The sequence below is a fragment of the Delphinapterus leucas genome, chromosome 12, assembly GCF_059928025.1.
Source record: "Delphinapterus leucas isolate spDelLeu-1000000601 "Yukka" chromosome 12, BTC_Dleu_Yukka2, whole genome shotgun sequence".
NCBI classification, from domain to species: Eukaryota; Metazoa; Chordata; class Mammalia; order Artiodactyla; family Monodontidae; genus Delphinapterus; species Delphinapterus leucas.
In genome coordinates, this window is record NC_143140.1 from 39,554,769 (window position 1) to 39,580,017 (window position 25,249).

General features: G+C 34.6%; 1 protein-coding gene across 2 annotated transcripts in view; it reads right to left on the reverse strand.

Annotated features, from left to right (window-relative positions):
- Positions 1 to 25,249, reverse strand: part of ASCC3 (activating signal cointegrator 1 complex subunit 3) — a 337,466-nt gene that overhangs the window by 131,763 nt on the left and 180,454 nt on the right. For both annotated transcript variants that reach the window (XM_089921889.1, XM_022553310.3), the window contains 4 exons: positions 11,407 to 11,598; positions 10,875 to 11,099; positions 3,635 to 3,754; positions 743 to 907 (listed from right to left, as the gene is read on the reverse strand). In XM_089921889.1, the coding sequence (XP_089778015.1) occupies positions 743 to 907; positions 3,635 to 3,754; positions 10,875 to 11,099; positions 11,407 to 11,598 (702 nt within the window). The remainder of the gene's footprint in view (positions 1 to 742; positions 908 to 3,634; positions 3,755 to 10,874; positions 11,100 to 11,406; positions 11,599 to 25,249) is intronic.

Here is a 25,249-nt window from a genome sequence, read left to right on the forward strand (position 1 = left end):
ATAAAAATGAACATAAAAAAAATCAAACTTTCTCTCTATAAAAAGAGTAAAAAGTAAAAATTCACCTTAATCCAACTCCCTTCAAATTTAAGTCCTCTCCTCACAGGTAATCACTATTAAGTTTTCTCATGTATTAACATGTGAAGGTATATACGTAGGTATAGAAATACACACGAAGACAAGTATATATTCTTTAAAATGTAGATATTAGAGTGGCTCCCTACCTTACATAAGATTACATTAAAAGGTAACAGGCAAGGATACAACTGTGTAGTAAAAATTACCTTTGAAAAATCTCTTCAATTATCCAAATAGTACAGCTCAGTGCCCTGATATTTTCATTAGTTTTTATAATTCTTTTTCGTCAGTGTTTCTCAATAACTTGCAATTAATTTTTCAACTTTTTATTCATGGATATCATTAAGCCATCAGACTCCACTTTAAATCGTTCAGGCACTCATTCCAGAGGTCTCACCAATGTGCTCAATGGTTTTAGGTTTGGGTGCGTCTACTGCTTGGGATATACTCATTGAACGGGATGGCAAGAGGGTCCTGAATATTTATAGTTCTATTTTTTTTCTTATCTTTACTGAGTGTATGTTGTTGAATTCATAAAAGTCAAATGCATTTTGTTCTATTAGTAGCTTTTGTTATTTTGCATGAATACTATATTTTGAAGTCTAGAAAGTATTTGCATGTAAAGACAAACATATTATTCTGTTTGTTCCACTCAGTATACTACCTCAATAGTGCTGTATTTAATATAGTAGTGGCTGGCAGTTCTACCCAAATCAGTTGAGGAAAAATATCCAGTTCGTTCCTCAAAACGAATCATCCGAGCTTTGTCTAGTTTCCGTCCAACTTCAATGACCAACTGTTCTCGATGCTTTGCTAATGTTGGGTCAATCTACAGGAAAAAAAAAAACACTTGAATAATTCTTCAGAGAGTCGTCATTTGCAAATGTATACCTGTTATGGAAATTAAAATTTTCTGTTGATGCTTTAGTTAGTATAAATTTTTTATTATAATTTTAAAAGAATGCATTTTTTTAAAAGATAGGACATAATTAGAAAATACTTTATTCCATTAAGTAAAGAAAGCTTTAAAATTAACTAACATTATTAATCTGTATATTATCTTCAGATAGTAATATTTTAGAATCTAAAATTCCTGTATAGTCTTATAATCGTTAAGATTAATAAGGATTAGGAATTAGATACATGAAAAAAAAATCACTGCTTTCTCCCTCCCACACTAAAATAAATAAGAATTTAAAAATATCAAACCACAGTCCTATTTAGAGAAATGATAGTGAGAATGTTCTCCTCCGTTCAAATAAAGGTATACAAAAATAAATTAAAAGTCATCCTTTCAAAAGCATGGTTTTAGTGTTCTAGCAGTTTTTATAACTGTTGATGGGAAAACCCATTCTGCCTATAATGGTAATAGAAGCAAAGAGTAAAATCAATTTGACAATGAATTTCTGAATAGTTTAGAAATTATTACAGTATTTTTCTAAGCAGAAAGGACATTTAACACAAGATATTAACAAACACTCCTGTTACTATGATGTGTGTGTGTGTATATAAATATATGTATATATTTATAGCTATAAAGTGAAGTATGACCTTTAAAGGGGGGAGGGGGAAGTATAAAATACTTTAGGAATCAATTAATGAGTTAATACTCCTACCACTTGTTCTAACTTAGATTTTTATGGCAGCTTATTCATGCATCAAATATAGCTAAAATAAATGAGCAAATCATAATGAGACAAAGGAAAATCAACTGTAGGGAAATAAGATGGAATCCAGTCACATTAGCAAATACAAAAAGTCTTAAATATTTTCTGTAGGTAACATACTGTATATTTCAGGCTCATCTTATGAAACCATTTTATTAATCACATATTATTAAACCATTAAAAAGAATTAAACTACATGATCTGTGTTAATTCACATGAGTCTTGTGGCTACACATTCTTTCTGAGTAATAAAATAAAAACACTTAGGTCAAAAAAATAAGAAGGTAAGATTCTCTGAACTGTGAAGGTTATAAAACTTTGTATCTCAGAAAGGAAAAAAGCCACTTTTTACACTAGAAAATTATTAAAAAAATGACTTCCAATATTAACCTGGTATGTAAACAAAAATCAATTGATGTGTTTATCTTGTCCCAAGATTTGATATGCCTTAGCCCATGAAAAAATACATGTTGTGTTTGGTCTTCCTTTACCCCTTCAGAATATTTTCATAGTGCCATTGACTCTTTTCACAAAACCCACATTTGTAATAAGAATAGCTAGTGCCGGGCTTCCCTGGCGGCGCAGTGGTTGAGAGTCCGCCTGCCGATGCAGGGGACACGGGTTCGTGTCCTAGTCTGGGAAGATCCCACATGCCACGGAGCGGCTGGGCCCGTGAGCCATGGCCGCTGAGCCTGCGCGTCTGGAGCCTATGCTCCGCAACGGGAGAGGCCACAACAGTGAGAGGCCCACGTACCTCAAAAAAAAATGGGGAAGAATAGCTAGTGCCTTATTCTTTAAAATTTATAAAGGTACAGGTTACAATACACCTACATTTTATAACTGAGAGCGATCTGGTTGTAAAAGATATCCATTTGAAGATTAGCACAGATTTTAACTGAGAAGAATAAAGGTAGCTGAATTCCCCCATCTACAGTAAACCTAAGTATAAAAACCAAATGATTTCAGATGAACAGCTTCATAACTAGTTGCTGCTGCTATTTTTCTTCTTTTTTTTCCCTCCTAAATCTTAAGTTTCCATTTTCCCATGGTCAAAGTTACCGTATATGAAAAGGAAAGATAAAAAAAAGATAGGCAACTGCTTTGATACAAAATGGAACACACACACACACACAAAATTATCATTATTAGTAAATAGAGGAAAACTATAATTCCAAGTTAAATTCAACTTCTTTGCTAATTTTGATTTAACACTAATGAATATCGATATGATGGTGGTGAAATCGTATTTTCATTAGACAACAACTGGATTTTACCTGTAATTAGGAAGCATTTACAGGGTATAAAGCAGAGTTTAAAGAAAAGACAATCTGTAAGCTATGTGGACCACAGAGCTGTGAAGTTTATAGGAAGAGCTGTGACCACATGCATCTGATTCTCAGTCTGTGTGCACAGCAGAACTGATCCAGCCTCCAAACTGTTAAGATAGTAACTCATTAATGCTATCTTTTAATTTAGGAACAAAGGCTTAGAAGGACTTGATAAGAAGAATATACTGTATATAATATAAGCCTATCATTAAAAGTGGTTTCTAAGTTTCCTCATGTCTGGTTTATTCTAAAAACTAAATTTAAAAAATATAGTTAAAAAAATAGCAAGATACTAATATCAAATGGAAACTTATCTGAGCAGTAACTTGATAATAACATAAAGATCAGTGGAAAAGATGTATAAAGAAAGTGAAATAATTACCAGGGACAAATTTAATTTTCCTTAGTATTTTCTAAAAAAGATTAAAGCTCTTTGTTTTTCTTCCAGGTACCTAAATCTTTTCAGATGAGCAGAAGTAGCAAATATTTATCCTCATATCATGAAAGGATTACAGAACTAAAAAGGAGGTCTGACTTTTTTTTAGTAAATGAGTTTTCTACCTGATAAGCCTTGTGACTGATGCCATACACTAATGGATTTGCTCTCATCCGTACATAAAGATAAGTGTAACTTATCCACTTCACTGCTTCTTCCACATTAGTAACTGTTCCCAGAGCAATCTGCAAATCAAAAATATAACAAAAGTTAAACTAATGCGTTAAAGTTGAATATAAACATTACATCAAAGACCATTTTGTTGAAAGTTAAGTTTTTAAAATACATCATTATGCTGTATTTAAAAGAAGGTAAGCACAATTATTGGATATGATGTTTCTCCAATTAATTAAAAATCAGTCCTGCCTCATTTAATTGAGAACAGTACATTAGAAATGCTATATTCCCAAACTTTACTTATTATTATGTCATTTGATTAGTTTTCCCATTTGAATTTAATTCCATATAGTATTATAAACATTTTGGTATTCATTAATTTTTCTTCTTCATTTTGCTTCTTTTAAATTTTGGTTTCATTTTATGTGACAACATTACTGACAGTTTTAAATGTGACTGCACCACAATCAAAACATAATATTGCTGATTCTATCCCTCTTTGTTGTGATTTTGTATACTGTCATTACCAAAATCACAAAGAGCATAACATTAGTAGTTTTTTCCTCTAAAGATACCCATTTGCAGCATAGCTAGTATAAATATATAATATAAATACAATGGTAAATGCAGTAATTTTTGCATAAAACAAAATCATATTTTATTGGGATTTATACATATTAATAATATATACACTTTAAAAAGATCATACAAGAACAGGGAGTGGTTTTAATTTTTTACTGGTAAACTTAAAACAACCTATGGAAAAAACAGATATTTATACTTCTGAATTATAATAAACACGGTAATTCTTTAGATTATATTCTGAAAGAAAATATAATTTTTAACATAGCATTTTAATGTAGCTTTATAACATGTTAATTTAATGAAACCAAAGGTTAATTATTTTAAAACACAATAATAACATATAAAATCTGTGTAATAAAGGGAATTGTTAGAAAATGACCTTAAGCCAGAATTGCAGTAAAAAGTTTTCTTAAAAACACATTTCTTTAGCCACTGGATCTATATGCAGTCATTGTGCTTTTATACTTAAGTGTTCATTTTAATTAACAAATTTATCCAAGTTGTGAAACTTCACAGTTGAATAATTTTTCCTGAATCTGTAACTGAAAAAAATTTTTTTAACCTCTTAATACTTTAATCAAAGGAGAAGTGATGACCCTTACCTAAATAACCAAATTTTAGGAGAAAAGAAGGAAAAATAAATCCCCTTATTTTAGTACTAAATAGTAAAGAAAATATAAACCTTAATGTTTGCTTTATTCCCATATTATAATTTAAATTCTGTATAACTAATTTTGTAAAATAGGTATGAGAATGCTTAGATATCTTTAGTTAGTTGAAGATGACATATAGCAATATTACACCATACTATTTGTCCTTAAAAAAAAAATGACCAAAAGTAAATAAATGGTAAGGCAGATTCTATCTACTTTAAAAATTACACTATCTTGAAATACATCAGACAGAGAAAGACAAATACTGTATGATCTCCCTTATACAAATAATCTGAAAACATCAAACTCAAAGAAACAAAGAACAGAAAGGAGGTAGCCAGGAGTTGAGGGGTAGGGGACATGAGGAGATGTTGGTTAAAGGGTACAAACTTTTAGGCATAAGATGAGTAAGTTCTGGGGATCTAATGTACAGCATGGTGACTGCAGTTAATCATACTGTACTGTGTACTTGAAAGTTGATATAAGAGTAGAGCTTTAATGCTCTCATCATAACAACAAAACAAAATGGTTATTATGTGAGGTGAAGGATGTGTTTACTAACTTTATTGTGGTAAACATTTCACAAATACATATGTGTGTCAAATTACTGCATTGTACAACTTAAACTTACAATGTCACATGTCAATTATATCTTCATAAAGCTGGAAAAAATAAATTTACATTAATGTATTTACAAATGACTAAACCACCCACAATATAAGTAAATATAAGTAAAAAATAAATTTACATTAATGTATTTACAAATGACTAAACCACCCACAATATAAGTAAATACAATATAAGGAAAAAATAAATTTACATTAATGTATTTACAAATGACTAAACCACCCACAATATAAGTAAATACAATATAAGGAAAAAATAAATTTACATTAATGTATTTACAAATGACTAAACCACCCACAATATAAGTAAATACATTAATGTATTTACAAATGACTAAACCACCCACAATATAAGTAAACATACACTTCCTAAAATGTGAACTGTAAGAGTTTCCACAAAATAAAGAGTAACAACTAAAATTTAGCTAAGGAGTTAGTTCTACAACACTTCCTAAATATTAACAAGTAACACAGTTAAACATTTTCTAGTCTGCTTAGGCAAAGGAAACTAGTTTGATGATATGGCTAAAAATCCGACAGCGTCCTCCATTTGTGATTCTATTATTTGACAGCCAAATTGTGTTAATCCCCTTATGACTTACAGATATTTTAAAATAACACCACACAACTCCTAAGAGTAGAAAATTTTACAAAGGATAAAATAAGCTTGCTATTATTATACTTTCAAAATCAGACTCAGTAAATTAACAATAATAATTACCTATTGCCAGGTAGTGAGAAGAATAAAGGAAAAGGTGAAGTAGGTAGGTACCAAAAACTGGATCAAGTAATGCAAGTCTCCCAAATGTTCACCAAAAAGGAAAAGACTACTCAGAAAAATGAATGTAAATTTATAATGGTACATTATATTGTGAGATTAATCTTTGAATGCCACCTAGTGACAAAAACAAAAATTTACTTGCAAATATTTGTGGTCTAGTGGCTACTTAGTACTTTTATAAAACAAGTATTTTCCACAGTATCTCTCTGAAATTTATTCATTCATCTCAATAATCATATAGGAAGTCAGTAACAAGACTGCACTATGTAAAGTATAAAGTACAATGGATATGGCAATAAATAGAGCATGGTTCCTGCTCTCAGTAGTCTGTAGTCTGTAGTCTTATAGGTGGTATACATGTAACGAATTAAGATGACATCTATGAAACCATTATCCACAGTGCCTAGGACATAATACCTATTCAAAAATGCTTTGAAAGAAAAACACCTAACATGTGAAACTTATAAAAGTGCCATTAGTATATAGTGTAATACAGCTTTACGCTCTAAGTAAAAGAGGGGGAAAAAAAACTACCCCAAATCTGGTAATTTAGAAGTAACGCTCAAAGTATCACTTTGTATCTAATTTACCTATTTAAACTTTAGTCATTAAGGTTATCTTAATTGTTTATTTGCACGTGTTTTTCAAAAAGTTAGTTGAAATCATATAAAACTAAACAAGCAAATATAATAATCATGTGTATATAAATACATATGTATACACAAACCCCTTTAGTAACTGTATGAAAACACCATTTATGCCACCATTCATTTACCTATTCCACTAAAATTTGAGTGCGGGTAGTAAGTATGATTGGGGCTGAGGATAAAGGGACTATAAGATAATGTAACTGCTACAATTCTGTACCGAATAACAACTTGGCACAGGTGTTTGTTAAATTTTCACAACAATCTAGTGATATTATTCCTATTTTATACATGGGAAGATTGGTACTTTATAGGTGACGTGAGTAGAGTAAGGGACTGTCTAGAGCAGAAGACCTGTGCTGGAAAGTAACCAGAGCCAGAACTGGGAAGGTGTCAGACTGCTGAGGCCTTAAATCCAAGGACAAAGTGTTTGTACTATGTCCTGCGGAGATGGGAGGAACTCTGAATAAAGAATGTACGTAAGATTATAGAAAGATTAATACATTTTAAAGTATGGACCATAGGGGACTGGCACAGAATAGGTAAGAAATTAATGTCACCTATGAGAGAACGGTTTCACAGGTGAAACCGTGAAACAATACCCAGTAATGTCTGCTGAATAAATTTTAATAAGCCTCAAACATGCTTCAGTGTTTCTCTCAGTGCAAAATTAAGAGGCTCTATACAGGGCTGGGACTTGTGAGCTTTGGCATTAATCAGCATTCAGGAGTCAGCCCCATTAGGCATCAATCAGCAAAGATGTCTCATAAAATGTCTGCATTAAAATGATACCTTAATATGATACTTTCTCCAGTTCTTCTAAACTAGTGTTATCAAAGATATTAGTATGGGCAACATTCCTAATCTAACGTGACCCTGATGTTGATCACTGCTGCTGTACAGTCTTGCAAAGATTTTCGGAGTCTAAAGACTTAAAAATCCATTACCTTAAGAGCACAGCACACATTCATTTTATAAACTAATTTCACACTTGGCTTCCACAGATTACCAAATTTAATTTCACACTCAACTATAATTTAAGGGAGTTTGTTTCCCTAAGAAGAAAATTTACTTTAAATGGGAGCTAGTCTAGAAGACAAAATATGATAAAGAAATTTTAGCAATGGCTATACTTCACCACATTACCTAAAAATTTCAGGGTATATGTTTCATTATTTGAACGCCATTTATGGCATTAAATGGAATTATCGTTACAGTTAGTTGACATTTCTGAAAATGACAAACCCTAATAAGTATTTTATGAATATGAGGTGAATCTATGGGCTACAATTGATTTTTAATTTCTCAGGGCTTGACCAAATAGTTTCATTTATTTTATTATAGTCCCTAAGAAAAAGAATTTCTTGAAGACCAGAGAAGTATTTTACTCACCTGTGTCTTCTGTATAAAAACGTCACCATTTTGTGTTTAATTTACCACTTACAAAAAGCTATCAAGGAAAATAATTCTAAGTTTACAAAGATGTAGTCTTTCTTGAAATGCTTTTCTAGAAAAATTGTATAAAACAGCCTTGCTGGGCTTCCCTGGTGGCGCAGTGGTTGAGAGACCACCTGCTGACGCAGGGGACAAGGGTTCGGGCCCCGGTCCGGGAAGATCCCACATGCCGTGGAGCGGCTGGGCCCGTGAGCCATGGCCATTGAGCCTGCGCGTCTGGAGCCTGTGCTCCGTGACGGGAGAGGCCACAACAGTGAGAGGCCCGCGTACTGCAAAAAACAAAACAAAACAAAAAAAAAACAGCCTTGCTTTTTATTGTAAGTCAGAGAAATTATTACTACCATTTTGGAAAATATTTAGTCCTAGTCTTAGAAGAAGGCAAATGGTAGGTTGATTAATATAGAGAAATGTATTCACCTTTAAGTTACTATATTTTATATATCAGAAATCTAGGCTATAATAAGAAGACTAAGTTTGTAGTTTAAAAGACCTGCGTTTGAATATTAGCTCCAAAGGTTAGTACTTGAATGACCTTTGGTCAGTTACCTATCTCTCTGAGGACAATAATATCTCCTTAGTAGCAGTACTGAGAGAATATACAAAAAGCACCCAGCAGGTTTGTGCGTCCTCAGTCCACTGAAGGATTACTATTACTATCTTTGTACATTACTATTACTATCTTTGTACATTAGACTAATCCATCATAGATACTGGTGACCCATGACCAAGACCTAATTATTTAAACCATGCCATCATAGTAGGTAATGAGGATTGAAACTGAGATATATTTCCTTTGGAGATATTCCTAATATCATAATTCATTTCCTAATCATTTTCACTTTCTTGTAATTATGCTACTAGAAACCAGCATCTTTCATGATTTTTTTCTAACTTCCAACTAGATCTTCTAAACCTTACCTAATCTTCTGAACCCAGATTTACCACCTTCATGAACAAAGCCTTTCCTGATAAGCTGGGGCCAAAAGTATTTTCTCCTTCTACTGAATCCTTCTTTAGAACTTATTACCCATCAACATTATTGCACTGTGTTTTTGTGTCTTTTTCTCCCTTTTGGACTATATACTCCTTAAAACAGAGGAAACTGCATACTGAGTGTGTTTTTCATCCTCTAAAAAGACTTCTAAATAACATGAATAGAATATAAGTGAAATTTCTGTAATATTTCAGTTCAAATATTTCACTTATTCATTTAATAGTTATATCCCACCTACTTTCAAAAATTGAGTCAACTTTAATGGTAAGAAGGGATATAGGAAAGAAGTAGGAAAGTGTTGGATGACAGAGCAACAATTAAAAATGTGGTGAAAACAGCAAAACCTCATTTGATTGTTTGACACACAGACTCTTAAGAATGTTCATCCTCTTTACCAGTTAAGATGTTATCTAGGCTTCCAGGGTCTGCTATTTAAATCTTAACACAATAATGGTGACTATGCAAGTCACCTGTGACATTAATTTCTTATCTACGGAGGGAGTCTTATTAGTGGAAAGTGTTATGTTTGTACCTCCAAGAAAAGGAAATAATTTTCTTTTTAGCAGTCTATTAAAATGTCAAAGTTTATCTTGACTGTGGCTTTTTAATGTAAATGTTGAGCCTAACTGAATTCCTAACATGTGATGTCACTCAGAATTCTGATAGGGTCCAGTAAAATTTGGCCTTAAAGACATACTTCTGAAAATGAAATGAAAGGTATAACAAAAATATTATTTTACACAATGGCAGGAAGGTGGTCAACATAAGTTATTGTGATAATTTTATTTTAAGATCTTAAAGTATAGGGACTAAACTCATATGTGCTTGCTCTTCTCCAGAGTATTTACTGGAAGGTTTTATATGTAAAGCTAACCTATAACTATTTGTGAATGGTTGCTATGGTTGAAAATTCTAGAATTAAAACAATAAAAGTAATCCTGAGTAAAAAAAACCAAAAAACAAAATCTTAACACAAACACACATCACACATGAAATAAACTATAATATTGTAGCTCAATTTAAGCAATCATATTTTCTATAACAAAGTTAATCAAATGATCTAAGACAGAAGAGCATTATTAACCTTATAAAACTTTATAAAATACTTCATAATAAACTTTATTGAAGTGCAGGACAAATATAGTTGTTGTTATTGCTATGTCTGTTTCCCCAGTTTGTATAGCTTTGGTTAGATTTCTGTCCTATAACAAAACCTCATGATTTAATAGTCTTTAAGCAATGAGTTCTTATCAGCTAATCACTTGCATTCTACATTGCTCTGAACTCATCAATAATATTGCCATTCCACCTCTTGTGTCTTATGACTGCATATGAAATAAAATCTATTATTAAGTATCATGAAATAGCAATCAACTCAAACTTTATTTTTCTTGGTCATTCTTGAAGCTGATGATTCTGTTCCAACCTTTAACTCATTAGATCTTACCTCTGCATTTAGGTTATCTGCAAGGCTTTCCAGAAACTGACTCTCAATTGGGTTTTGTTGAGTGAGCAAAGAGAGGTAATGGCTGAGTTTATCATGGGTTGTTATGATGATTCCTTCCCCAAATTTGTCAAATTGTGGTCTTCCAGCTCGACCAAATATCTGCATGACATCTAAAATTCCAAGGTCAACAAAGGAGCCTCTTTTTGCAGCATATATTTGTGTTCCCTAGATGAGGAAAAGTTAATAAAAATTTACATAAACACACACAAATATAATCCTGATGAGCTGAATACTGAAATTAGGCAAATATGGCAAGATCTCAAAAGTGTACTTTAACTAATCCTTTCATCATCTGTGATAGCGTTAAATTTTCACAATATAAACTAGATTCTTTTGGAGAATATAGTTCTGACCTTATATAAATAACATTCAAAGTCACTGAAGCAGCCAAATCAATATTTTCAAATAAATCAATCCACAGGTTTGTTTTAAGATACCACAAATCCATGCGCAAAGGAAGGTAAGTTCTCACCTTAATAATAACAGCATGAGCAGGAAGATTGACACCCCAGGCTAATGTAGCTGTACAGACCAGGACTTTGATATGCCCATTAAAAAACAAGCTTTCAACCAAATTTCTGTCCTGCCGAAGCATTCCTGCATGATGAATACTAAAACCATCTGGAAATAATTCTCGTACTTGTTTATTTCTTGACTTTTGCACCTAGAGTAGATATCAACAAAACATAAAAGTGTTATTTAGCATTTAAAAGCAATTGTTATTTATCGTCTCTTGAATGAGTTTATCAAAGAGAGCACAGAATTATTTTTAAGTATCTTAAGGTCTTACTAAGTCTTAGTACATAATGTTTTATACAAAATCATTAAAAATTTTATTTCTTCTATCTTAAAAAATAGGTAACCCTGAACATGGCACAAAATCCAAAAGGAAAGAAGGTAAAAGCAAGTGTCTCTTTCACTCAGGTGTCCTCTTCTTGCAATCAATCAGTATTACCTGCTTCCTATCCTTTCAAGAAAACTCTATTAAAAATAAGCATAAATCTCAGTGGCTTCCAACTCACTCAGAGTAAAGGCCAGAGTCCTTAGGATGCAAGACCTACAGAAATCATTCCCATTCCTGAACCTCACTTACTTACTCAGGCCAGACACAAGAGCTGGCTTTTTCTCTAAGTGCCCCCCAACCCTTTTTTTTTTTGACAAATCCACACCTGCCTCAGGGTCTTTACACTTTCTGTTCCAGACCCATTGCCTTGGAAGCCTTTCCCTCTTACTGAGATGCCCCTGGTTCCACGGGACATGCACTCCTTCTCATAGTAAGAGCCAATAAACCCAACTGTGCTTCCCCAACACCTGTGTTCCTGCTGATCTCTAACAGGAGGGCACCGGCCACCTGTCTTAGCTCCTCAACTTTACATCTGCCCTGAATATACTAACTTCACTTCTGAGGTCTGTTCTTTGGCCTGGTCTGACCTCAGATGTGGGATATGGTCCACTTATCTGCAATCTGTATGAGTGCCACAGCAGATCTTACAAAATTCACTGACGACTCACTGTACAACGGGGAAATTTTTTTCTGCAAAATTAAAGACTATGGATTAACAAAAGTGTTCATATAGTCAAAGCTTCTGTTTGGGCATCACATCCTGTGCTTATTTGCTACTGCTCTGAAAATTTCACGATCAACATCTTGATAGCTTCTTTTGAAACAGCGTTTTCCACAGTTTTCACATAAGGGGCACTACACTGGCAGGGAATGGGGTTCTAGTACAGTCACACTGATTATCTCTAAGGTCACTTAAAATTTTAAATTTCTAAATTAATAATAATTAACTAAGAAAATGATCTAAGAAAACTGCACTCCATGAAATCTGCTACAGATATAAAATGGAAGGGAAAACATTAACAAACCCCACCATCTAGTGGCCAGCCAAGTAAATAACAACTTAGAATTTTGAGCCTTGTTGAGTCCCAAGCAAAATACACATATACACAAAAAAGTTATCTTCATTAAGTTTCAAGGGAAGGGTATTATTTCATTTTTGTGCCGTATGGTCAGCCTCTTAGAAATAATTGTATAAATATACTTTATTATTAACTACATTTGGATCATATTGCCTTAACTTCCATCTTTTCAAACGTGTGTTATTGTCGGTCTCACAAATACAGGCTCCACGTTATGGAGTATTTGCTAGTATATAACAGAGCTCCCTAATGGGGTCAAAGTAGAAGAAGGAAAAACACTTCACCTACTTCATTTCTTCGCTAGTATTCATGAGTGAACATTCAGAGCTAACAGAGGAAACTAAAAAATACTGCTTGGAGACAGACGGAAAAAAAATCATACTGCTGGATGGCTCTTTGTTTTCGGTGAATCTGCTGTCCGTGAACCCCTGCGCTGGAATATCCTGATGTGCTTGTTATAAATGCAGATTCTCAGTCAACATCCAGTTGAGGTAAGACTTGGCTTGTGACACCAGTGACATAGTAAGAAGCTGAACGCAGGAAATATGTAACTGCGGTGAAAAATATTCTTATAATGTAGCAGGTAGATCATGGGGTGCTGACACATCACCTCCAAATCTGATCAGGTGGGCTCAGCCAGCTTGTACTCTGTAAGCAACCAAGAAGTGCCAGGAGTCACTTCGCCTTTGTCTCTATTCCTGCTCACATTCTGTGCATTGCTTTTTCTTTTTTTAATTATGAAGCATATTTAATACTTTTTTTTACATCTTTATTGGAGTATAATTGCTTTATGTGCATTGCTTTTTTATTGATTCATTAGAGACATGAAGTGACAACAATCTTAAAATAAGACTGGGATGTTCATTCTCAACTGTCTTTGAATCTGAATCTGCCATTTGTGATCTAGCCTAGTTCACAGGACAAATAAACAAGAAATCCTGGGGAGGAGGCCCAGGGATGAGTATGTTTTAAAATCTTATTTAAAAAATTATCATACAGTAAAATTCTCTTTCCACTTTGGTGTACAGTCCTACGAATTTTGGCATATGTTCAAATTGTGTAACCACCATAATAATCAGGATACAAAACTGTTCCTTTACCCCCCTTAAATTCTCTTGTTATTCCTTTATAGTTAAACCCTCCCCACTTACAACTCCTGGCACCCCCTGATCTGTTCCCCATCCCTAACTTATAGGATGGAGTAAAGTTGTGCTCTCAGAAAACATCATACCTGAAATATTTATATAACTAAATAAGAATATAATAAATAAGTAAATCAAGCATCTAATTCAGAAATCTATAAAAACAAAATATATAACAAAGCCAAGGAAAAAAGGAGAAATGCCCTAATAAAGTTAAAATAAAATCTGATTTTTAAGATGTGAAATTGATAAGTAAACATAAAAACTCTAATTTTAAAAGAAAAAAATAAAAATAGACAATGTCTATTACTGGGCAGCAGGAGTTGGCAAATTATGTGCCAACTGCCTGTTTTGTAAATAAAGTTTTATTGAAACACAGCCATATCAGTTTGTTTACATATTGTCTATGGCTGATTTTGAGCTACAATAGGGGAGTTGAGGAGTGTGACAGACACCATATGTTTGCAGGTTTAAAATATTTACTGTCTAGCCTTTAAGTAAAGGGAGACACATAGTGGAAAACGAGCACAACAGCACAAGCACAAAGACACAAAATTAGTAATGTGAAAAAGAAGTGTTCAGAAATACATCACAATTTTAAAGAATCAGAAGAGTATTCTGAAAAATTCAATATATTCCATCATTAAAAATGTTTGGAACAGATGATTTTCTAGGAAAATGTTACTAACATTCATATTAAAAGTGACAGAAAATTATAAAAAGCAATGGAAGAAAATGTAAAGGCTATCTAACATCTAGGCTTTCATACTTTTTAAAGACAAATTAATTCTAGTGTTACTAAGAGGCCCTAGAGCACAGAAATAGAAGTCTAATAATTAATCTTACAGAGGCAGTGTAATAGCACTGATATTAAAACCTGATAAAGCAGCAGAAAACAGAATACAATAGAGAAATCTCTCTTAAGAATATTAATCCAAATAGTAAAGAGTTTTAGAAAACAGAATTCACCAGTGCATTAAAACAATATACCACAACTAAGTAAATTAAACCCCAGAATGCAAGGGCACTATACCTATAAATATATTAACATATTTATTAATAAGTCAAAGGAGAAAAAACGTATGATCATCTCCAGGCACTGAAATCTCACAAAAGACCACATTCAATCTTGATAAGCAGAGGCAATGAAACATCGATTTCAAACCACACTGAATCATAAAACATTAGGCATATATCAATTTAAGTTAGGAACAAGGCAAAGATGTTTACAATCAGCTTACCAATGTCCTAGACAATGGAACTAGACATGAGAAAATAATAAAAAGTAGAAATACTGGAACAGAAGAGGTCAAAGCAATTATTAGTTACAGATGAAATAAACATTTATTTAGAAAACTGAGGATTAATTAAAAACTACTAACTAAAATAATGATTGAATTCAGAAAGGTGACAGTCCCCCAAATCAATATTTTTAAAAAGTCTTTCTGTATACAAACAATAACTTGTTAGAAAATAAAAGGGAAGAAAATAGCACATTTATAAAAGCCGTCAAAAACAGAAAAAACAAGAAATAGGTAGCACCTACATGAAGAAAGCATTATTATACTGCTGAAGGACATTCAAGAAATGAAATGATATGCTTTGCTTTTGAGATGGGAAAACTTGGTTTGGTGAAAATACCAATTCTCACTAACTTAATCTGTAAATCAATGCACTAACTCAACTAAAAGATAAACATTATTTCTTGGAAGTGATACTGAAGTTCATCCTTAAAATGAAGTAAACCTGTAGGGCTTCCCTGGTGGCGCAGTGGTTGAGAGTCCGCCTGCTGATGCAGGGGACACGGGTTCGTGCCCCGGTCTGGGAGGATCCCACATGCCGTGGAGCGGCTGGGCCCGTGAGCCATGGCCGCTGAGCCTGCGCGTCCGGAGCCTGTGCTCCGCAACGGGAGAGGCCACAACAGTGAGAGGCCCGCGTACCGCAAAAAAAAAAAAAAAGGCCTGGAGGAAATCATGATGAAGTGAGTGTGATCTTTATAAGTAAGACAAAGCCCAAATACTGTAAATAACCTGAAAAAAATCTCATTATGGTAAAAATATTCATAAATTAATAAAAATAAAAATCAAAGATTAAGTAGGAAAAATGTTTGTAACACATAGAACAGTACATGCAATTTATAGAAAAAGAAATTCAAATGGCAAATATGAAAAATGCTCAGCTTCACTCATAAAGAAATGCCAGTCAAAATAATAATGAAGTACCATTTTTTGCCTATTAATCTGTCATAATCTCAAAAACTCTAACGCTGTTCAGTGCTGGCAAAGTTAGGTGGGAGGAAGTTACTGTTCCAGGAAATGTAAGTTGGAACAATCTCTTCAGTGGGCAATTCAGGACCACTCATTCACCAAAATTTTAAATGCATGTACCGTGTTGATAAATAAATTCCACTGCCAGGAATTTTCCCAGTGGACATCACTGCAACTGCCAAGAGTGTGAGCAAGGATGCTTACTGCAGCACTGTTGACAATACAACATAATTAGAAACAACAAAAGTATCCATCGAGACAGACTGGGTAAATGAATTAAGATAATGTCCACACTGGGGCACACTACGCAGTTGTTAAAAGAATGAATCAGATCTTTCAGTGTTGATCTGGAAAGATTTCCAAGATGTATTACTAAGTGAAAAAAGTATGAGACATAAAAGTGTGCCTAACACGATCCAATTTTTTCATACTGAAACTCACATGCAGACACACACAATGGCAGTTTGTACAAAACCTTCCCTTGAAAGAAACATAAATGGAAGAAGGTTTTTAATAGGAGTTTTATTTGGAGAAATCAATGGAGAAAGATGGTTAAGACCATGAGTTACGGAGCTAAACTTATTATAAGATGCCTGCTGCTTCCTCAAGTATCAGAACAGTAGTTGTTTTCCACCTGTTTTTTCAGCGTGAGCTATACCTGGAGTCTGGGCTTTGCTAGCCTCTGCAGGACTGGAGGGGTATAATTCACCCTGTTCACACTGTCTGAACAGAGCATCGGATTCTCCGAGAAAGCCATTTGAGATCCAATACTATACTCACTGGATAAGGTATCTCTATACAAGGAAATTCAGCACAAAAGAACACCAGCTGTGAAAGGTAAAGGGAGTCAGGTGTGTAGCAGAAGAATTGTGTAAACTTGTTTTCCTCAGTCTTTATATTTCCACTTGTCACAAGTGAACTTCCCATACATGGCTTTATTGTCAGTAAAATTTAGAATAGAATGGAAAACTGCTAAGAATCCATTAGCACACAGAGGATACTAAATTTTTTTCCGCTAGTGAAAGCATGCCCCAAGCTTCCTTCCATGACTTTACGTATCTTTTTCCTACCTATGACACAGAAAATCAGTATGAGTACTTTTTAAAATGAATAAGGTTAAAATAAAATGTAACCACTTGCCAAAGTTGACTTCCAAACTAACACAAATGCATGATTAAAGAACGAAGACTGACAGCAAGTAACTGAAGATATTAAAAGGAAACAAATTAGTTTTTTTTCCTCCATAAGACAAAAAAATATACAGAAGTAACACAAGACCTTCAGCTCAGTTACAAACCCTGCATGAAAGAACAATAAGAAATGGCATAAATAATTTAGTGACCTTTGTAAGCCTTCTGAGGTAATTTATCTTGATAAGGTCCGCTTTAATGTGGATTATTTCAAATCCATTAGGAAGAAATAACTTAACAGTCATTACAAAAACTAAAATTTAACCAGAAGGAGGCAAATAGTTTCTCCCAAACGATACCATTCTTTTTTCACAATTACTAGTGAGTATGCCTTATCAATATCAGAAAAAATATTATAGAGTCCTCATCTTTGGTATGTGCAATTTTTATCATTCAATAAAGTTATAAAGTTAATCAGTGGGCCTGCTTACATTGTTAGGAGCATAAACCAATACCTGGCTTATCTTTTGACAAGGGAGTTAAGAGATCTAAGGAGTATCATCTTTCCCCATCCTTTCTCTTTCTCTCTTTCAAAGCTCTTATTCCACTTTAAACCCTTATCACCGAGACATCTGAAATCGCTCCTCTGGCGTCCACACCAAGAGAACCAAGAACGGCAATGCTCTGTCTTCCACGAGTCTTTCAGAAGGAAACACATCATACCTCCCACCCTGTTCTCAGGATAAGGCCTGTTAGCCATCTGTTCACACGATCAACAAAATCTAGCTATGATCAGAACTTCTGAGGATCATGTTAAAATTTTAGGGTCTTAGTTCCAGATACTCTGATTCTGACAGCTGGCATGGAAACTGGTAATGGGGAGCCAATGCCCTATTATACTATTGTTCCCATAATACTTGGTATTTCTTCACTCTTGAGTCGGTTTCCTACTTCCTCTATTATTTCTCCACCTTAGGGTATGAAATTCTTCACTCTATTCTCTGGAATTGCCACTCAGTAATAAGCAAACTATATCAACCTCATCTCCCACCCTGCCTTAACTGAAACTTGACTCTTTTCCATGGACTCTTGTTTTCCATGCATATCTTTCAAATGGTGGGGGATGATCTCTCTCTTCCCTCTCACCATTTCCAGGTCAGCCTGTACTAACTTTTTACAAAAACCTCTGTTCCTTTAAGGTTCAGTGTATCTGCTATGTCACCTGTTACCCTACCTTATCCAATGAAGACTCCATACTTATGGCTCCTAGTCTTTCTGTCTATCCCATTTCCTATCATGATCCTCGGTGACAGTATTTTCCATGTGGACATCTAAAACCCTCGCTCTTCAATTCCTTGACACCCTCATTTCCACTGACATCTCCTCTGTCCCATCTTAGCCATACCAACGATTGTATTCTAGGCCTGTCATCAACCCACAACTGTACTACTTCCAAAACCAAAATCGCTAGTGCAAACACGTCAATTTCTGACCAAAGATTCCTATATGTCAAGCATGCCCAACTAATTTTTTCTAAGCTCTTTCTTTATCGTTAATGATACTTCCAGATCACAGTTCCTCTACTTTCTTAATATTCATCAGCAGCACGCCCTCTCCATCCCTGCCCCAGTCTTTATTCTGGTTCTTTCTCCAGTGCAGATAACACAGTCCAAGATTTTAATCACATTCCTTCCCATTTCTTAAACTCGTCTGCCCTTTTGCCATGTAAGACTGGTAGAATGTCAAACTCAGATGACCCAAGGTAGCTAATGCTTAAGAAAAATTACATACAAGGGCAACTAGAGACCAGTCTAAATCCATGATCACAATCTCAACAAGCCCTTAACATTGGATAGCAATTCTGTGATGTCTCTATGGTCAGTTTGTTGTCGCATGTCTCACAATGTCTACATTATGCACTGACTGGCTCTCCACAAACTTCTCACCACCTTGTTATCCTTGACTCTTAGAGAATGACCTTAATAACTACTTCCCAAGGAAAATACAATACGTCACAGGAAGCTCCCTTATCTTCCTGCCATACACCTAAAACCTATTTGCATCAGAACCCATCTTTCTAATTTTCTCTTCTGTTTTAACAGTAGTGCCCTAACTCCTATCTAAGGAAAATCTCTACTTCTTCTTTGGATCCCATGCCTCTTGAAAATTCTCAGGACTCTTATAGGTTATCTGTGGTCTCTTTCCTTTCCTATATGAATAATCAATCAATTTCAATCCTTTTTCACTCTCTCTTGAATAGCTTCCACAGAATATAAGCATATCACTTCCACCTTGAAAAGAAAAATAGTGTGTCTACCTTTCTGAGTACTATTTCATATTTTCTAGATACTATCCATTTTCCTTTTGTATATAAATTAAGTTCTCAAAATTGATGTTTACACTTTAATCTACATTCATCAGCCACCTTAATCTAGTTTTTGCTCTCCACTCTGGGAGTGAAAAGGCCCTGAATAAGGTCACCAATATCCTCCACGTGGCTAAGTACAGTGTATTTTGCAGCCCTCACATTACTTGACCACTCACTGCAGCAGTCAGTATAGATGATCTCTTTCTTCTCTTTGAAACGCTCTTTTCCTTGGCCTCTATGACATTTACTCCGGGGTATACTCCAGTGCTTGGAGGCTCCTCTGCTGGCTCATTCTCCTCTAATCATTAAATAGCAGAATTCCTCAAGACTTGGTCTTAGGCTCTTTTACCACTCATGCCCACTCCTATGGTTTTCCCACTCCAAAACAGACTGAGCTTCTGAGACATTAGACTTACATATCCATCCAGATGCTTACTCTACATCTCTAAGTATCCCAGGCACCTCATTTCAGCACGTCCAAATGGAATTCATGATCTGTACCCTTCCCTCCAAAGTAATCCTTCTCTACTACTTTTTCCTCATAAATGACCCAACTAACTACTCAACAATATTAAGCCAGACATCTTTTAGAAGCCAGAAAACTTCCAGATCTCTCTTCCTCAACCCTTCATACCCCATTAACTACCAAGTCAATCAATTCTATTTCCTAAATATGCCCCAATGAATCCACATCTCTAACTGGTATTCCCATTCTCTCCTGCCCTGCCTGTGTGTAGTGATCTTTCTTAAAAGCACAACTCTGTTAGGAAAATTACTTGTTTTGTGTGCTCAAATTGTCATTTTATTTTTATATTATTAGTTGAGGGGAATATAGCTAATGACATGCCACTCCCTTCCTCAAACTTCTCTAATCATAACCCATTTCTTTTAAGATAAAATACCTAATTTGTAACATGATAAACAGGGCCCTCACAATCTGGTCCTTGCCTACAACATTAGACTTATGCTATAAGCATGGCATCTACCACTCCCCATCATTTTCTGCGTTTCTTAGTCACTCTGATTTTATCCACATCCTTCAATGTGCTATTGCTTTTCTGGTGTCAGAGGCTTTTCCTAGAACATTCTTCTGCTGTCCTTTGCTTTGTGTACATATCTCACCTTAAATGTCACTGTGTTAGCTAAGCGTCCTCCCAATTTTACTTTCTTTTAGCACTTAATCCCTCTTTACTATTTAATACAACGTAATTAAAATCAATTATTTAATTAGTTGTTAATCTTTCTGTTCAGCCAGAACATAAGCTCCATAAAAATAAATGGGCAGCTACTTTTTTTCTTCCAAAATATATTTCCATTCCCAATTAACGCAAAGAATGCTAATCAGCATGCAAGTCCACCTCCTTCAATGAGGCCTTCTTGTATTGCATGAGCCAGAAGGTAAAATCTGTACTTCCCAGATCTCTTGTAGTCAGGGTACTGGATACAAAAATCCATTCTGCTTATTAAATGCACTCATGCAAGATCTAGGCAATGGAAGTGAAGAGGAAACCATTTTCTGCTGTTTTATTTTGCTGGCAAGCAAAATCTTGGAGAAGTGAGGCTTAAAAGTTATAATGGATGTACTATATATTCAAAATTTGGTTTTCCAGCATGTTCATGAATGATGAAAGGTATCTAGTAGCAGGTGTAGCTTCTACATGCTGGATCATCACCATGGTATGGCTGCTGGTTCTTAAACTCAACAGTTCCAGTGGTAGTTGCCTGACTTCTACAACTCCAACCTTATCAACATTCTAGGAATTACCTAACCTCTTTTCACAAAATTATTTTCTATTTAAAATATAGAACAATGGTTTGTTTCCTTTAATGAATCCTGACTGATACAACACAATTTTCTCAATCCACTTTAAACAGGCTGACAGCAGAGTTTATCTATCTTGATACCTATTGATCTACCATAGTGACTGGTAGGTAGCTTACACTCAGTAAGTATTCACCGAGTGACTACCACTAAAAACAGTTTGAGGTTCATGTGTATATAGTCAATTCACAATGACACAGACTAGCCTAATTCCCATAACCAATTTCCATATGTCATTCTAGCTGTGCGAATTATGTACTTTAACTGGGGAGAAAGAAGTACTGTGTCCCCTGTTCCATGTTATAATCCTTGAAAGATGGTCTTGGTTCCCATGTGAGCTACCCTGGTATTAACTACAACCCAATTATACAGACACAAGTTAGCATTCTAGAGACAGCACCCTAATCAGTAGAAGAGAAATCTCATCTAAAATTGTATTCTTCATACCCATTTCGCCATTTTAAAATAAATGGTGAAATAAAAAATTAAAAAAAGATCACTGTGCAGTGTGATTTTGATCTTTAAATTTTATCAATACAAATCTCTGTACCACTAGGGATTAGAAATCTTTACATATAAAATCTATGTTTTTAAAATGGTTTTCCTACTAAAGTATTTTCAAATGAGAGAGCAACAATATTCTAACATACACACTTTTCCAAAACAGCAAGGTTTTTTAACAAGATGTATAAACTTGTTTTAAGAAATTTATTGTATGTTTCTAAAATACATCTTAAAGCACAGGAACAAAAATTGCTGCAATCAAGGCTACTTAAATAAAGATAAAATTCCAATGCTACTTTCTGTGTTTCTTAAAAAGGGTCTCACTAAAGAAGCTCCTTGACATGGGTCATGGTAATAAGTTTTTGAAAATCACACCTAAAGCACAAGCAACAAAATAAAAAATAAACAAGTGGGACTACATCAAACTAAAAAGCTTTCACCCAGCAAAAGAAACTGACAAAAGTAAAAAGACAGCCTATAGAATGGGAAAAAAATATTTGCAAACCATACATCTGATAAGGGGTTAATAACCAAAGTATATAAAGAACTCATTAAACTCAAGAGCAAATAACCAAATAATCTAATTAAAAATGGGCGAAGGGCCTAAAGAGGCATTTTTCCAAAGAAGATGGCCATGGCCAACAGGCACATAAAAAGAAGCTCAATAACACTAGTCAGTCTTTGGGGAAATGCAAATTAAAAGCACAATGACATATCATCTCACACTCGTCAGAAGGTCAGAATGGCTATCATCAAAAAGAGAAGAGATAACAAATGCCAGTGAAGATGTGGAGAAAAGGGAACTCTTGTGAACTCACTGTTGGTGGGAATGTAAATTGGCGCAGTCACTATGAAAAACAGTATGGAGGTTCATCAAAAAATTAAAAATAGAACTACCATATGATCCAGCAATTCCACTTCTGGGAAGATATCCAAAGGAAACAAAAACAGTTGGAAAGATATCTAAACCCCGATGTTCATAGCAGCATTATTTACAATAGCCAAGACATGGAAACGACCTAAGTATCCAGCAATGAATGAATGAATAACAAATTTGTGATACAAACACATACACACACCCACACACACACACACACACACAGTGGATTATTATTCAGCCATCCATAAAAAAATGAGGAAATCCTACCATTTGCTACAATACACATAGGCCTTCAAGGTTTGCCTGGGTTCAAAATCTTTATTCTAAAGAGCCTCTTTCCCTTTGAAAATGAAAAAATCCAATTAAACACTCAAATCTATGTTTTATTAATTTTCTTTCATTTTACTTAAAAAAATTAATATACTTATAACATTCTTTCTGTGTGGTTACAAACAGACAGTAGAATTAATATATTAGCCTCCTAAAGGAAAGGAGGTTGACATGCCTGAGGAAAGAATAAACTCTGAGACAACAGTTTACATTTATCTAAAGTAAAAAAACAAGAGAAAGGCGGCTCTTAGGTACTTGCTACTCTCTTTAGCTAACAGATATCATCTATTCCAGGAAGAGGAAATTCTAATTTTATTTGGTTATACTGACACTGGAAAGCTGCTAAACCAGAAATAATTAAAGCTATCAATATTAAGTATCAGATTACTTACATCAAAGCCAAATTCCTATAATTTAGGCAAAGGCTAAAGATAACCTATGAAAGCAGGCGATGGTTGGTAGATCTAGATAATAATAAAAAGTCATAAAATGATACTTTAAGGTAGCTTGAGGGTACATATTATTACTCGATTTTTCCTAGTGTTCTGATTTGTTTAACAGATATTCCTAATCACTACATTCATGAGGCTTGCTGCATGATAGACTGTATCTACCTGTAAGGAAAACTTTTAATATCACTAATATATGTAAGAAATCGAACAACATCAGTGCCTATTAATCAGAGAAATACTGTACAGGGTGGGTGGGAATATCCATCCTAGTACTAGAATATCTAAAGCCTGTTAAATGTTTTGTCCCTAAAGGAAATAATTTATTTGACTGAGATGGAGAATGAAACAGAATCTGAAGATTCTAATTGGAATAATTCATTCAACTTAAAGTTAAAATTATAATTAAAAACAATGGGGACTTCCCTGGTGGTCTGGTGGTAAAGAATCCGCCTTCCAATGCAGGGAACGCGGGTTCGATCCCTGGTTGGGGAACTAAGATCCCACATGCCACAGGGCAACTAAGCCCACACGCCATAACTACTGAGCTCGTGTGTCTCAACTAGAGCCCATGTGCCGCAAACTACAGAGCCCATGCGCTCTGGAACACGGGTGCCACAACTACAGAGCCCACCTGCCCTGGAGCCTGCCTGCCACAACTAGAGAGAAGCCCGCATGCCACAACGAAAGATCCTGCATGCCTCAACGAAGATCTTGCGTGGCGCAACTAAGACCCGACGTAGCCAAAAATAAAATAAATAAACAATAAATAAATCTTAAACAAACAAACAAATAGTGGCTTAATAATGAAAATGTCTGTATCCCTAATGATATATTTCTATGTATAAATGCAAGCTGCTACTGTTCCCTAAGGTATGTTCTATCTTACAGAAAACAGTGGTTTCTTAAGAGAGTTTCTTTGTGGGAGAAGGCAAAAAGTAATATGCAAAGTAAACTTCTAGAAGGGGATTTCCAGAATATGATATGCAATGTTTTATCATTCTTCAGCTAGTTTCCAAAATAATTTCATATATCATTTCGTTTCTCATAGTAAACTACTAGAATAGGTGTAATTTACCCCATTATTACTCCATTTGATAGAAGAAAAAGTACCTTTAAGAAATGTTTAGGTGTTTAAGGCCACAGGGCTTCTAGAGGTGAAGTCACAGCCAGAGCTTTTCGCTAATGTGTCTGTCCTCTTACTTTGGGCCTCGTTTGTAATTCCTCAGACACTCCCTTCCCCAGGGAGAACTGCAAGCTCTACCTCTGTAGCTTAATCTACCCTTGGGGTATTTCACTTTCTTTTCCCTATTTTCCTGTTTCAGTGGACAATTTGGAAATATAGTTGCTTTTCCAGCTGGGAGTAAATTTGATATCAAAGATAGGAATGGTATGAGGGGTCATGAAGTATAACTGCTACTTACTGGAAAGAAATGACTCATCTTCAGCTGTGGCTAAGACACAGACACAGCCTCATTATGTATGCACACTGCCCTCCCC